Consider the following 15792-nt stretch of genomic DNA (forward strand, 5'->3'; position numbering starts at 1 on the left):
AATTTATAATTTTTCAATATAGACAGTTTTTAATTAGAATAACTCATTTGTTCTAATTCACAGCACTGATGACAAAAAGAGATTTCTGTAGCTGATGATAGCTGATAGCTGACTAAAACGAAGGACTCCATAAAAAAGTCCTCTTACAAAAGAATTTCCTAAGTTGTTAGCTTTTCATTTTCACCTTAAAGAAAACGAACTGCCTCTCCGGTAGCCTTACCATTTTGTGCAAATTTTATATGTCAAGTAATTAAAGAGGAAGCAAAAATTAAAAAGCTTTTAGTAAGTGCCACTTTCTCTGTCATAGAAGAACAACAATGTCTCAAATTTGATGCGAAGTTTACCTTCAGCGACACTTTCGCTGCAAATTAAGGAAATCTTAACAGCAGCAAACTTCTGTCGCTATGACAAACCATAAAACGTTGGGCGTTGTCTTTACAATTTCACAAAATTGTGTATACTTTGTAAAGACATTCTTTTCCTGTAAAAAGGTTCACTTTAATTAATAAAAAAAATCTCACGGTTCTGGTCACACTTTACACTTTCTTCGAGGATCGGGTGAACCACAATAACTATTTTACTAAAAATTTATTTTCACAAGGAACGTTTACTGATTGCAAATGTGGCAAAATATGGGAATATGCCGCAATCGCGTGTTCAGAAAAAATTTTCATTAGTTGTACATCACCTTAAATGTTGTGCTTTTTATTGAAATATGTACTTAATGAATGACCGCACACTGAATAAATGTTAGTTGAGATCCGGCCTTTGAAGTACAACACAATAATTTTAATTTTCGCTAAAAAACTCAAACGAACGAGACTTAATAGGTCACGGAAAGGAGATGGGAGGCCGATGGAAAACAACAGCTGAGAAAAAAAATGTAAGTTAAACTTGCGAAGAAATCAAGCTATTTCGCTATCTTCACCCAAATATACAGGTGAAAAAATGTAAAGGCGTAAGTTTACAAATTTAGGGGCTTTTGAAACAATGTTCAAAGAGATGAGATGAGTAGTTTTCCTGTGCTTGGTGTAGAAAGACTCAAGCTAATCTTGACTATGAAGAGCATGCACTTAAATCGGCCCAATCAAATTGCTTTATGAAAAGTGAAATATATGGAATATTATATGAGTGATTTACGGATAAATTTTTAATAGATGAGTGCCAATCACAGCTATGAACGCAACTTCAAAAGCAGTTAAGAAAAGATAGCCTAGAAAAATTCACCCTGAAGAGGATTTGAACCCATGACCCCTGTGATAGCGGTGCAGTGCTCTACCAACTGAGCTATCAAGCCAACTGGAAGCTGGTCATTTAATTTCATATATTTCACTGTCATCTATTTATCTTTGATGGGTATGTCACGATTTTTCTTTGAAGTAATGTGGCGAATATAGTTTTAAATATTATATGGTTAATATGGCGAAAAAAGATCGCTTCAACCTCGCTCCAATCGCAGGGGATCGCCGATTATCTTTTAAACGTATTTGTAATATGGAACCTGTTCACAGCTTCATACAAAGGTAAAGGAATCGTTTACACGAAAATAGCAAATCTTAGGTTCGTGAACCTTTGTTTTCCCGACAGTCTATACGAAAAAGCAATGCTCTCCATTTCCAATTATTTCAACATCCGTTTCGAAATCTTCTCTTACGACAACGAAATGAAAAATTTCGTTTTGCGCAAAAGGGTTATCACCTATAGCTGTTGTCCCGTTGACATCCCCAAATCATCAACAGTACAATTTAAATGATCTACTCAAATCGATTACGCGCTCTTTACACGCCGAGATGCAACAACCTGGCAATCAGTTGTAGTCAGGAGGTAATCCTGGCCAAAAATTTTGGGACGATTTCCAAAACTCAACACGAAATACCTCCCCCGCCCCCATGCAATGTTGTCATGTTGCTGTGTTTATGTACAGTCCGCATGATTTCAATGGCTATCAACGTTGCTTGGGGGAGGGGGACTTCCAAAAATTCGCAATGACGGCGCCACCAAGCTTATGGTGACTGGTTATGGATATCTCAAACACAAACGTACACTGCAGACGCTATTTGCGTATCTGTCCCAGGAGAGTTTGGCCAGGATTAAAGCAGTTGTAGTCGGGAGGCATTCCTCTCACCTGTAGGGTCCAGAAGCTTGGGTACTGAGAACTCCTCATTAGCCAGAGTAAAGGCATGATCAAGGTTGGTGTGGTTGTCATTATTGAAAAGGCTCTCAAATCGAAACAACTCAGGCCTAAAAGATAATCAAGAGTATCGTTAAAAACATCAAATCATTCTAGCAATGCAGCAATGATGTAAATTACGAGCAGACTCTTATTTTTCTTAGGAATAGTAAGGCGAGGGGAGGCAGTTATGGCGCTTGCTCGCGTAATGCGCTCGCTCTACTGTCTAGACTGCTCGAAGTCTAGCAAAGATGTAAAATAATGAAGTTCCTCTTGGTGAAAAATTTGCCCCAGCCCTTTTTTGTTTTATCACACGTTTTAAATCGTCGTTAAACCTCTATCAACATTCTAAAGAAAACCCCTCACTTCACGGATGTTCACCCAGGGTTCGTGTTGAAAAAATTGTTTACCGGTTAACTTCAGTGTTTATGTGAGTCAGCATACTGCTTGTACATTGTTTATATATTTATCTTTTCTCTAGCGTGTGGCAAAGAAAAGAATCTGATTCCCCGACAGGAATCAAACCCGTCAGACCTTCGGTACACTGAAATAAATAGTTTTCCACATTTACTATGATATCAAGCGTTAAATAACACTTTTAGCTTATTAACAAAGTGGATATTCAAGTTACTTAACACGCAGCACCTGAAGATTCGAAAAGTAGACGAAAAACTAGGATAAGGGGGTTAATTTGTAAAGAAACTGCCGAGCTGCGTCGGTGAGGAATAGAAACGAATGTTTGTTTTATCAACAGAGTTGATAACTAAAGTTAAATTAGCCACGTAAAGAGATTCGAGTGCTGACGTTTCGAGCGTTAACCCATCGTCAGAGCGAAAAGACGAACTACCCATCTTGTTTCCTTTGGCCGATTTAACTTGTTTAGTTTGTAACAGCCTATCGCTAACAATACTACTTCATCATTCGTGAATGTACTATTGAAGGATTAGGTCTCACAAGTACGCAAGAGGGTACCCATATTATTGTTTGGCTGTAGTACTATTTCTGCTACTCACTTGTGCGTGTGAATAATAGCGTTGAAAGCCAAACCATCTCTCCAACTCGTTGTGAAGTCCTTCAGTTTCACAACGTCTTCATACCTGAGGAGAACGTCAACGCGTTCAAAAAAGGCACTTTATAGCTAAACAATTACTCAAATAAAAGAAATAACAAGTATTCTCAAAAAGAGACCGTGGTTATGAAAACCCAGTTCTTAATATATCCTCGCCCTTCACAAACACTTGTCACACATAAACTTATGTGCGTCTGATTATCGGGGGGGGGGGGGGGAGGGTTATTTAAACTTTCTTCCCTGAAACTCGTTTTGTTATGAAAGAAACTCTTGGAATCCCGGATTTATTATCTTACCCGTCAAGGGAGGTCTGGCACCATGAAAGTAGTTTCTTTTCCACTTGAAAGTCTTTGACGCTGCTGTCTGCGTCACTCTCTTCCATCACGCCTTGAACCTGGTCAACGGATAACAAATGAGCAATAAAGTCATAAAAAGAGGACGAGACATGAGAATTTTACGTTTTCGGTTCGGAACTGTGCTTCAGTTGCAAAAGAAGACCTTCTTCTCACATGACATGCGCCATGACACCCACAGGAAGATATCAAGTGATTTTCTCAAAGAGTTAAAAATCAAACTAGGTTTTAAATGCGATTTCTCGAAGAAGAGTAGACATACTTCAAAAAACAACAACAACAACAACAAACAATGGGCTTATTTTTCCCAGTTGCAATCCATTTCCATCTTTCACTTGCCTTGCCAAAGACATTTATGCATAGTTTCAGAAAAACGAAACTGTGCCCCTATTTGCGAATCTGCTTTGATTCTAAAAACTCTTTTAGCTTTCTTAAGTAATACTTCAGTAGACACAGCTCCTGTAAACTAAATTGACTTTTACCCAGTTGCCCATCACCACAACGGCTGGTACCGAACGGGGTCCTCCATTTGAAAATAATAAATGTGGGCACTTTTTACAATGGGCAGTTTACAGGTTGCGCAGGAAAATTAATTGAAGTAAAGCTACTTTTTACGCAAATAATAAAACGAGTTTTGTCTCGAATCGCAATCCTTCTTGACCAACGGAGAACGGAGTGTATCACATGAGGAGTGCGTGACAAAACAACAGAACCCGCTCTGCACTGGAGGCACATTCGACAGCCAATCCGAGAAAGCTCGTTGTTATATCAAACAACTGAGTGCCAGAAAATAGTGATCTTTATAACTAACCTGGAAACGTAGAATGATGCTCCAAATCAGTCCGAGAATGGGCGTGCTTTTTCCATCAACGATGTCGTAATTGCTGATTCCCACAAGTTTTACCTTAAAACGGATGACATTAGCGATTAAAGTTCGGAAGGACTGCTGAAGATAAAAATGAAAACTCGGGAAGGGAAAAGATGCACAAACCCAAAATGGAGGACGAACTTAAAGAACACAAGGCAAACCAGACACAGACTGAGCACAAGGTTTTTGCAACAGTAATTAAGAGTAACGAATGAAAGTAAGAGATGTGGAAAGTCTGGGTAAGCAGCGAACATTTCTGTTCGTCACCTGTTTTTTGATGAAACAGAAAGCAAACTGTTACTGTAGAGTCAATGCCTCAACAAAATTACCGAAGAAACAAAAGGTCACCGTGAATATTTTTTGACCATGGACGATCTAAGTAGATGTAGAAAGTCATACTTTCAACAGATTACAAGGGCAATAGAGATTAAATCGCCACTAAACTTACCCTGTTTTCCTCCAGCAGCTTCAGTGCTCTGGTGACATTGTTTAGCTTGTGAACGCGCATTCGACCTTTTTCTCTTTTCTGTTAAAGGAGCGAAACATGGATGAGAAAAATGTTGGAACAGAGTTGATACACTAAAAAGCTACAAAATCATGTAGGTTGTGCGCCGATCAACTATTATAAAAAAATCTACTCTTGTAATAGTCTCCCTCGCAGCCGTTTTTAGTGTCGTCACCCACGTTAGTGAGGAGGAGCGTTCCGTGACGACACATAAAACGGCTGCGAGGGAGACTACTCTTGTAAGGGACAAGTAAACGATTGAAAGAACTTCACTTAAGCATTGAAGTTATTTTTGCGCCAGATTTGGAGTTGCAATAAGTCATTCATAAATCTATTAGACTTGGGGTGCACCATGTGCAACAACTGGCTCATTTCCTTTAGAAAAGCAAATAACCAGGCAGAGCCAGCCAATCAATTTGATGGCCTTACCAGCGTTTTTCCCAAAAGAACTTCTAACAGCGATAGGAGCACGTGACCATCCCGAAGTTCCTCTATGAGATCCGTTATTTCTAACGGAGGCACGGCCTGAAAAAAAATTGAGAAAAACAACTAAGTGAAAAAGTTTGCGTTGGACGAGAAACGGGTTCTTCAGTAGTTAATGTGGATAACAAGAATTAGGTAACTTTCACTTTATTCAATCTCAAGGCTGGCGGTTTCCTCGTGATCACTAAAGATTACTCGATTGCGTCAAAGGGATCAGCGATCCTTCGATGATATCGATGCAGAGATTTTCTATAGCCTTATTTCCGTCTTATCATTGCCTTGCGCTCAATTCCTAACCCAAAGCACTAGATAAAGAGAGCAATTTTTAAAATCTATTAAAGGGCCAGGCAGTAATTTAAACAAAGTCTAACTTTGGCCGTGGCTTAAGACAATCAGTTGGCCTCCAAATCTATTTACAAGTGGTTTATTTTAAGTAGATAAATAGTTTTCTAGTCTGGGACACAAGCCTTCTTGCTACCGTCAGCAGCAGACAATGTTTAGATATGATTGGTGGCAAAATTGAAAACGGCTTAGGACGTGGTTTTGTTAAACACCGTCTAAACTGTCTCTTAATAACTGACCCTAAGCGTTCCGTACAACCCTAGCCTCTCCTGAGTTAAAACAATATTAAAAGCAATAGAGCGGTTTTCAATCAAGTGTCGTAAAACCAAAACCAAAGAAATTACTCTGGCCAATCACCTCAAGTGCAAACAGTGCAATGAACCAATCAGAATTCAAAGCAAATACATGTAACTGGCGCCAAGCGCGGGAAAACTCGTGCGAGCAAGTCACGATTGGTTTTGGTTTTCCATCTTATTTGTTGAGAAAGTGGCGAGAGTTTCATTAAGCAATTCAGTACTGAGTGTTGTAATAAAAAACCAAAGCAAAAACGCAATTACTTTCGACACTCAATTGAAAACCGCTCTATTAATAATAGAAATCTTAGCTTAGATTACCCAGATGTTTGGGCAATGTTATAACATGATCGCACAAGTCCTGAAAAACTGCTCACGCGGCCAGAAGACGATCTATCCGTTTTAAAAACCCAAAATTTCTAGATTGCCTTACCATTGCAAGTTTGGAGTTGATCCATTTTCGAAATGTTTTCTTGTGGATTTGTTCTCGTTCGCCTGTTGAAAAAAGAACAAAATTAATCGAAATGACATCATGGTGCTCCGCACTCAAACCATTGAAATAGTGTATAATAATATAAACCTTAAACCTTCGTCTATACGTACAGTTCATTCACACGATATCTATGTCACGCTTATTGTCATGAATAGTTTCGGCCATCGAGTGAGACCATTTTCTCGTTATTAACATTTATTGTTTGAGTTTAACCGGACACATGGAAAAAGAAAGCCCTTATTTACCTGACGGCGAATCAGCAATAGCGGATACGAACCTCAAAAGTTCAAGTAAATTACTGTTGTTGTAATTGTCGTTACTTCTGTCGTCGTGATCGTCCCATTCGATGCTATTATTACTGTTTCCATAGTGACTGTTGTTGTTGTTATTATTGTTGTTGTTGATTTTGTCGTTGCTGTCGTTACATCTGCCATGAAGGAGCATAAAGTTGCGATTTTCAGAAGAGCAACGAGGAATTTTAACTCGACTTTCGCAGTTCCGAGATACTGCTCATATCATGTTAAATGCTGCGCAATTAACACAGATAAACTGGACAAATATAACTAACATAGTGATATAGTAGCTCACCATAATGTATATACAGTATTAGTACACATCGTATGCAAGATCAGATAATAATTAACAATTATCCTGCAATTATCCCGCGAAATTGCGCGGAATATCGCCTGATACTTAGCCGACAAGGCCGTAGGCCGAGTTGGCCAAAATCAGGAGATATTCTGCAAGATTGAGCAGTAAAGTAAGTACTAAGTCACTAACCTTTATTAAGTGGCCAAATACACTTAGCTCATTACAGATTGTAAATGTCGCTAGTTTGCAGGTGTTGTCACAAAAAAGGATATTTGTTTTATTATTCAGCACATTGCCAGCAAAACACAGTTTCTTTGCAGAAAAGCTGGAGACGATTTTTATTTTGCCATTTTTCTCCCCAACAATTTTTCTCCCCAACACAGGAATTATCGCAGGATATCTGTTGACTACGGACGACGAATATTCAGGGCACCATGACCATATTTGGGCAGCAGTGTTACAATGCGTTGAATAATAATCCAAAATGACTGCTACAACATAGAAATAAGACAGTTTTTCATAAACTCTTCTTTTTTCCGTCTTGATTTCATAAACTCTTCTTTTTTCCGACTTGAGTGTTTAGTTCTCCGTTGCGCATTGAAATGCAGCGTTGTGCCGCTGTCCAAGTTGCTAGGAGTAGTCGTAACAATTCGCCGGGACAAAGGAAACGTGATAGCGTGTATAATGTTAATGTAGGCAATTAATGCGATAAATATCAAACATAACTTCAGAATTTCGCTTTGAAAACCGATACTGAAAGAAAAAAAACTTTAGGACACCAAGCGAAGAATGATCAATATGTTTGTGATGTTAACGCCGTGGATCAAATTAAAATAAGCCGTAGACCTGACGAGAGAAAACTTCACGCTGATTCCAAAACTCAAAATATCAATACTCCCTACGAATTTCTTTACATTTCTTTATCTGTGATGCTAAGAATTTGGTAGCAAATCAAGCCAACAACCGGCGAAAGATCATGTTTAAGCTGATCGCCAAAAAAGGATAGCTGGCGATGATACAGCAACAACAACTTTATTTTAATATTACATTAAGTGTTCTATCATGCAGAAGGTACCAGGCTACGACTAATCAAGGGGGGTAGAGACTGATCATTATCGAGCTGATCAAAGCCCGCTGTGATCCCGCTATACCTTCCCCTACCCCCTCCCTCACCAACATCCAAACAACTCTGCCCTCTCACTAATTTGATCCCTTCTACAACTTTATAAGCTTATGTCTCTTTCGCTTCTTCTATTTTCGCAATTATTCGCCAGAATTTAGTAAATGTTACAGTACTACATTCAGCGGCTTCCGTGCTGACTATTTTTCCGCCAAAGCGCTAATCAATTCGACGGCGCCTTAACAAAGAAGCATCGATTTGATATTGTAAATAAACAAACCCTGTTGGAGCCCGCGTGCCCCACAAACATTAAGCTTCACGAATTGTTTTAGAATTTCTATGTACGAAATAAAGAACCGCACCATACGGAAAAGTGTACCTCAGAAGCTCTTGTTTGAATGGTCACAGTTAAAAAGCAACGAATACGACCACACTTGATTATAATCATTCAAGTTTCGACTCCTGAAGGGAATTGGCCATTATATAAAAACAGTAAAAACTTATAACAAAGCTAAAACAATTCAACACAATTAATGGATGAATCAACAATTCATACAAGTTACCTCGTCCAATAACGACTGCCATCGTGGCTTCAAATGAGGATTTCTTGGGCTTAAAAAAGCGTGTCGACTCAGCCATTTTTCTTCGTTTTCAAAGCTTACGCTTTACATTTGCTCGAAATTTAATCCATTTAAATCAACATCGCACTGTTTTCGACGTTTAACGTATTGAAGTTCAATGTTCGCTCATAAAGAGCCTCATAAAAAAAATATTCCGGGATGTAACTACATTCGCATGTGTTGTTCTTGTAGAAAAATATAAAGCATTTACATAAACGAAACGAAAATATTAGCCTCTTGAGTCGAGGGAAAATTAACACAAGACTTGAGCGACAGATCTGCATGGACCAGGTGGTACGGCTTGTTTTTATGTAAAATGTTCTCCAATTAATGAAACTTCGCTTTGTAGATTAGTACTGAAATTTATGCTAAAAAACGTCCAAAGAAAAAAAAAAAAATGACGTCTGCTCGTTCAGTTTTTCGATTATTTTATGTCGCAGTAACGTTGTGCAAAGTGAAAATTCTTCAATATGCAAGTTAAGTTAGCTTTCAGAAAAAACTACAAATTGCAGAAAAGTTCAAAATCACTGATATCCGAACTTCATTGGCAAACAAACGAGCAACTTATCTCTGTGCGAATAATTTTTCGCAAAATAATCAACAGAGTGCACGGCGTTTTTTTTTCGGTTCTTTGACAGTGTTTTTAGAGTTTGTAAAGAAGATAAGTTCACTGAGAATGGCATATAATTGGAAATATTTCAAAGCCAAAAGTATTCTTGACTCATTCTTGGTAATGGGTTGGCAATGGCAAGCAAAATTTCATTAATGTGCACGTCTTTCATGCAATTTTTCTTTTTCGTTCAAACGGCGGCTCACAAGAAGACCATTTCTTTCAAATAATATGATATCGTGCTTAAATAAAGAATATATGACGATGATGATAAAAATAACAAGCAAGTGAAAAGAGTGCCTATAGGTCCATTTTTTTGCGAATCAGCCTGGCGGCCATGAAGGCAGAACATGGAACGACTGATGTCGTAACACAGCAACCGTTTGATGAATGGTATATGCAAAGTTAAAAGCCTTCTTAGTATAAAGTTGACCGATACGATGTCAGTACTGATAATTATTAATAGTAAATCTGCAGATGGATAGACAACTGTTATTTTTGAAAACACGATAAAATTTTGAAAGCTACAAAGCTTGTTTGTCGTGTATATAGGAAATGAAAAAAGGAAAAGTTAATGATACTAACGATTAAACTATCTCAAATTTGAATCCACCTATAAACATAAATTAACAGTAAAAATTCGGTTCCTTTGACTTAAACGCGTCATTGCTGAGGAGTATACACTGAAAATCATCAGACTTAGCCTTTCTTTCATACCATTAAATTGAGAAAATCCATCTACTTGCTCAACATAGTAGACAAAGTTACTTGGCACAAAGCCTCGATTTTCAAGTAAAATGCAAAACTGATTCAGATACCTTCAGTATTATCATACCTCGTGTTATCGTCAAAAATGAAACATTTTCTGGAATACCTTAGCAAATGACCTCCAACTTTCATGCCACCTTCAGATCAGTCAATTCAAATCCATCATGTGCAAGTACTATGTAGACGCCTTAGAACATAAATACGACCCAGAGGACCCACGATCCTGGAAAACTATCTGTCCGTCATGTAACGTTTCACGTAATGTGTCTGTCCATCTTCGTTGTTTGTTTTTATTCGCCATATTTAAACTCTGGGACCACTGTAATAGGCTTACCGCTGTTGTGGTATCCCCGCTTAATTTAGCATTTACTATTCCTTGTTTCAGCATATACTTATTCCTTTATTTTTGTGTATCATGTAATAGGCGAAGCTAATAAAATAAATAAGTATCTCTCGACCGATTTCTAAAATCGTGCTTGTTTTTATCTTTAATTAGGGGGGACCAATTTTTTTTTCGGGCATTAAATTACATTAGACGCTACTCAAAACGTATAAGTAACCTCTAACACTGTGGAAACACAAAAAAATTATTCCGGGTGTTTATTTTATAGCTAGAAGGAATAAGATTTTTTGTCCTTTTTTCCCCTAAAATACTAGTAAATAACACTTTTAAAGTTTTAAAAAAAGTTGTACATGAAAACAGGACAAGCATTTAATATTTCTCACTTTAAAAACGTTTTGGTCCAAACATTTCCCGCTTGACATAAGTTCAACGTTTATCTTTAAACCACAGCATAGAAATTACTGAAGAAAATCAAAGAAGTTTGACACTTTTTGAATCGACATCAGGCAGTCAGATTAACAGAAAACGGACACGCTTTGGAACACAGCGACGTTCGCGGAAGAGTATTAACATACTTAAAAACCCACTTAGTATAAGAGTGGATGGAGAGAACTCACAACTAAAACATTGGGCATGACCTGGTGTCTTTTAATGCCGCCAGTTATTATGTTTTAGTACTATCCGTGCGTGGCCAAGAAGCCGGCCGCCTCATCGCCCTTGGCCCTGTTTATCTTCAGTCTTGGTATTCAGAGAACGGACATCTGGAACCTTCCATTTTAAAGTGATATCCAAATTATCGCGATCTTAGAGTTCCTACGGTGCGTGAACTACGACTGTTTACAAAATTGTCAAGATACGTTAGTTTACTTACAAATTGAACAGTTGAAATTCTACGTTTACCTCTCTGCCGTATCCCCACCTTCCCCCTCTTAAGAAATATTATTCCACCACAGAAAAGAATCGGAGGGAGAAAGCTAGAAAGAGGAAGAGGAGGGAGTGGGAAGATTTACTACGCAATCGTCTCTGAGATTTCTTCCAAGGAGATGGGGAAATCAAGGGAGCAGATGTCAAGTTCGTACTCAGAGCATCGACTTTCCCCACCAGTGAACGAACGCCACGGCTAGCCGGTGCACAGATAGACAACCTTGTCGGAAATGGTATTCATTTTATTTTATTGTTGAGGGGAGCGGGCAGCTGTGCACAGCCTTGGCAAGAACGAGATTAGTCAGGTACGATGCGGAGAAGGGACTGGGCACAAGGTTGGGTGAGACGTATGAATATGGTCAACGTCACTTCCGGTTTGGTACCTCAGTCTTTCGTTCGCAGGCTCCAATTTACAGGATATCCAAAACTGGTGTTACACACGGTGCTTTTAGCACAAAAATGGCGTCTCTATAATAATTTTTCTCATTTAGTGAAAACTTTCCATGTTAAAGACTGTACTAACAACTGTACACGAATGTCTTTTCTGCATCACTAGCTGGCTATCGTCACAAAAAATGCAAATCAATGTCTATTTTTGTCGTCCATTTTCGTGGTATGCGGACAAAACAGCAGTGCAGTCTGTCTGTGATGAAACGATTACATTACAACAAAGAATGGAATGCAACTATCAACTCTCAGTTCCTAATAATGCAAGAATAAACGAATCGGCGTAGAAAGGAAATAAACCAACCCGAAAAATAAAAAGCACGGAAACAAACAAACAAATTGAAAGGAACTGAAGGAAGAAAAACCCAATGCATGATTTTCGATTGGAAAGTGAAATTTACCGACGAGTTATAAACACCGTTAAAAATTCAAAACTTGTTAAGGACTCGCCCAGAATTCAAAGAAATCATGGCGTTGCCAAACCATCGCTGACAAAAGCCAGAAAACTACCGGCTTAGAATATTCATATTTTTCAAGATCATCATTACAACTGACGCTCAGACACCAAATCATCTTGTTTATATTAAAAGAATAGAAATCTGCAGTCAAAACGATCTTTCCGACATTCTTTAATAATGTATGTAGCTGTTTACAAATTACAAGACCTATTAAGAACGGCAAGTTGTTAGTTTATCTCAAGTTTAAGTAAGAAACTTTACATTGTAATACATAAGTTGAAAATGTTGTGTTGGCAAAAGGTAAATTTTCGAATTTTCGAAATGATAGAGTAATGAAGTGAAACAGTTGATGCGCAATGCCGTACTTTTTGATTATGTTACGATTGAGAATTTGCTTGATAATCCCGCAATGTGTATTATACAAACCCAATATAAATTGTATGTTTTCAAAACAGCCTCCTTTAATCGCTATATCTATGCTTGATAATTTGCATATTAAATCAAACATCTGGTGGAAAATGGACTGAGATATTTTAAACGAAATATTAATCTATTGATTTCTCTGAGAAAGGGTTGGAGTTGTAAATGGATTAAGTGTATTCTGTCAGTCAGTCTATTGACGTTAAGTGAGCATTAAACGTTAAACCATTTGTAATATGCGATAACCATCGACAACCGCCCAATTAATTACGAGATTTCCAGTCGGATCTCTTGTCGAGACCATTGTCTGACAGCATAACATTTTACGAAAATAACCCAAGGGCTTTAGCATATTTGCAATGACGTCTCACAGGAGCACATGATTTTCTTATCGGCTCCTGCGTCTCAGTAACAAACGAGGGTGAACTACAATCGGTAAACACTGGAAGAAAATAAGACAGGTTTCTTTGATTACAAGTACACGCGAAAAGCAGCGAGCCATATCATTTAAAATTCTGCTTTAAACAAATCGATATTGCTTTGATACTCAACGCTGGTTCCGCGATTTCATGATGTGTTTGATCAGAAATAATGTTTCAACTTTTGGTAGTTTTACGGCACCGAGATAATTTACATTTTTCTTTCTCGGCAGCTGTTCCAGGCTTTTTTTCATTCTAGTAGAAGTTTATGAGAGGGCATCTGAAAAACAAGCTCAACAATGTCGCAAATTAAAAGTACGACTTCACTAACTGCAGAAAATTACTAACTTCGAAAAGTTAACTTTCTTAAAAGCTACAGTAGCTGGCCCGGGAAAAAGATGATAACATCCGGCGGATAAAACTGGTTTACTGAACTTGAATTATAAGAATTTATCTTCTCGAATTAAAATCATATGAAGTAGACTGCAATTAAGTAAAATTTGCTTCACGTCAAAACGTAAGGATATCGTTGTTATGATTCAAAAGAAAAGCATTTTAAGAGAAACAAACAAAAGACCATTTTACGGATGAGTTGCTATATAGCGAATGTAGCAACCACAAGATCCATAACCACAGAAATATCCTTTACGGAAACTCGTCAGTGAATGAGAAGGAAAAAGCAATGATAGTAAGCTGTTGATAAACTGAAGAACTGCACGACTTCGGTGCAGCACGCTTACACAAAACATGGTTAAATGCAAATTATTATCGATCTGTTTTAACGGGGAATCTGCGACTTTGAGAAGATAAAAACTGTTGTTAATCATTTGCAGAAAACCTGCATTCCCGACACTGTTTTGTTGCTTTTAAAATCGGCTTCTGTAAACTTCTTTTACGTCGACTTTCTGACCTAAAATAGCAAAGAATTAACGAAACAAATGTGTATGCCCCCGATCTGATCAATGCATACAGGCCGCACAAAATGGCTCGCTTCACACAAGTCGCTGCTGAAAACAACTTTAAGCTTATCATTGCTCAATAACATTTAATCGCCGCTACCTTAAAGCAAATAACATGTTAAATTACCCAAGCTTAACTCTAACTTCGGAAGCAGATAGATTCGTTGTGAGAATACAGCTCAACAACACAATAATTTTCCCTGCAAATGTTGTATGTTAACAAATAGAATTGACCAAACACGCAACATAGATTTATAAAGAGTTCAATTAATACCTGTTCTCTCTCTTATCGTTTGCTTGAAGATTGCAGATTCCCGAGCCTCGCTCTGTCTTTCAAGGGACGCCATCTTGAAACAGACGGCCTTCCTTTAGCGCGCGCCAGGCTTTTAAAACTAAAATATCTTTTGGAACTTTCCAGCTCAGGTTGACCTGCGCTCAATTCAGACTGCGCTGGTTACGCGTGGATTCCTAGAATTCCCGAAGAATGTAAATTTTGCATTTGAATGGAAACTTACGAGTTCATCCAAATATGTTTGAATAACAAAGGCACAAAACCAAAATAAACAATGAAGAATCATAGCGGAGAAACGCGTCACTTGGCAGGAACAAAAACAAATTCCCAAGCAGTCGAAACGTCATCTTCGACGTCCATATGATTTGCGCAACTTTAGATTTGATTTGGGTTGGTCAAGTTTAACCAAAAGAAGAAAGAAATTCCATAACCATTAATGCTTATAAACACTGGACCGTTTTTTATATCCACGGTTTTAAGCAGTTCCTAGATTTGCACTCATACATTGTGTGACCAGCATATATCACTTAACAGTCACGCAACGGTTCCTCTTGTCCACGTTTGGTCTATGATGAAGGTCTATGAAGATGAAGCTTTAACATGGTGCCATTTGCAGAATTTTTGTCTTCCAAAATGTGCAACTGTCTTCTAAGTTCCTTTTCTATGCTTTACTGGTCTCTCTTCCATTTCATTTGCACTGTTGTTTATCCTGATTTGTGTTAAACTGCGTAGTGATACTTTCAGGGGAGAATGAGAGGGAACTGATCATTGCCTCTTGAAATACACATGTCTCAAAGTACTGTAAATACAATAACGATTAGATCCAATGATTAGATACATGAGACATTCCCTTCAATCGTGAAAGCCGTTATGAAACCGTTCATTCATTGGCCAGGCGTGTTTACATTTAGGTGTTAGCATAGTGCGGTCAGCAAGGGTTAAGGGTCGCTCTCCAGCTTCCGTAGCGCGGAAGATGACGGCTTCTAATGATGGAGAATGGTGCTGGGACACACACACACCAAAACAATGGACTGAGGCATGTCTTGACAAACTTCGGACATATTTGAGCTTTGTTTGCGCAAAGAAACTTTTGGAACCAATGCGAGTGACCATTCGTTAATGCTGCTCTACAAGGCCACCTAGTTGAAGTATACTGGAAATGAAATCGAAAGTCGTCGTTCGAACGCATGTACGAAATGGTCTTAACTCTTTCAGTCAGAACTAGTGGGATCTCCTGAACAACGT

At 38.2% G+C, this 15792-nt stretch overlaps 1 protein-coding gene across 5 annotated transcripts in view; it reads right to left on the reverse strand.

Annotated features, from left to right (window-relative positions):
• Nucleotides 1-15792, reverse strand: part of LOC146482203 (uncharacterized) — a 99202-nt gene that overhangs the window by 67507 nt on the left and 15903 nt on the right. For 2 of the 5 annotated variants that reach the window (XM_085107475.1, XM_085107472.1), the window contains exons 1-8: nt 8851-9079; nt 6517-6578; nt 5395-5490; nt 4909-4986; nt 4404-4496; nt 3536-3633; nt 3184-3267; nt 2126-2241 (exon numbers count right to left, since the gene is read on the reverse strand). In XM_085107475.1, coding sequence (XP_084963601.1) covers nt 2126-2241; nt 3184-3267; nt 3536-3633; nt 4404-4496; nt 4909-4986; nt 5395-5490; nt 6517-6578; nt 8851-8926 — 703 coding nt within the window. In that variant the 5' untranslated portion in view covers nt 8927-9079. Of the gene's footprint in view, nt 1-2125; nt 2242-3183; nt 3268-3535; nt 3634-4403; nt 4497-4908; nt 4987-5394; nt 5491-6516; nt 6579-8850; nt 9080-14529; nt 15294-15792 lie in introns of those variants that run through there. The other 3 variants (XM_085107474.1, XM_085107476.1, XM_085107477.1) reach the window with 3 other exon arrangements.

Source organism: Pavona decussata, unplaced genomic scaffold, assembly GCF_977016875.1.
Source record: "Pavona decussata unplaced genomic scaffold, jaPavDecu1.1 SCAFFOLD_47, whole genome shotgun sequence".
Classification (NCBI taxonomy): Eukaryota; Metazoa; Cnidaria; class Anthozoa; order Scleractinia; family Agariciidae; genus Pavona; species Pavona decussata.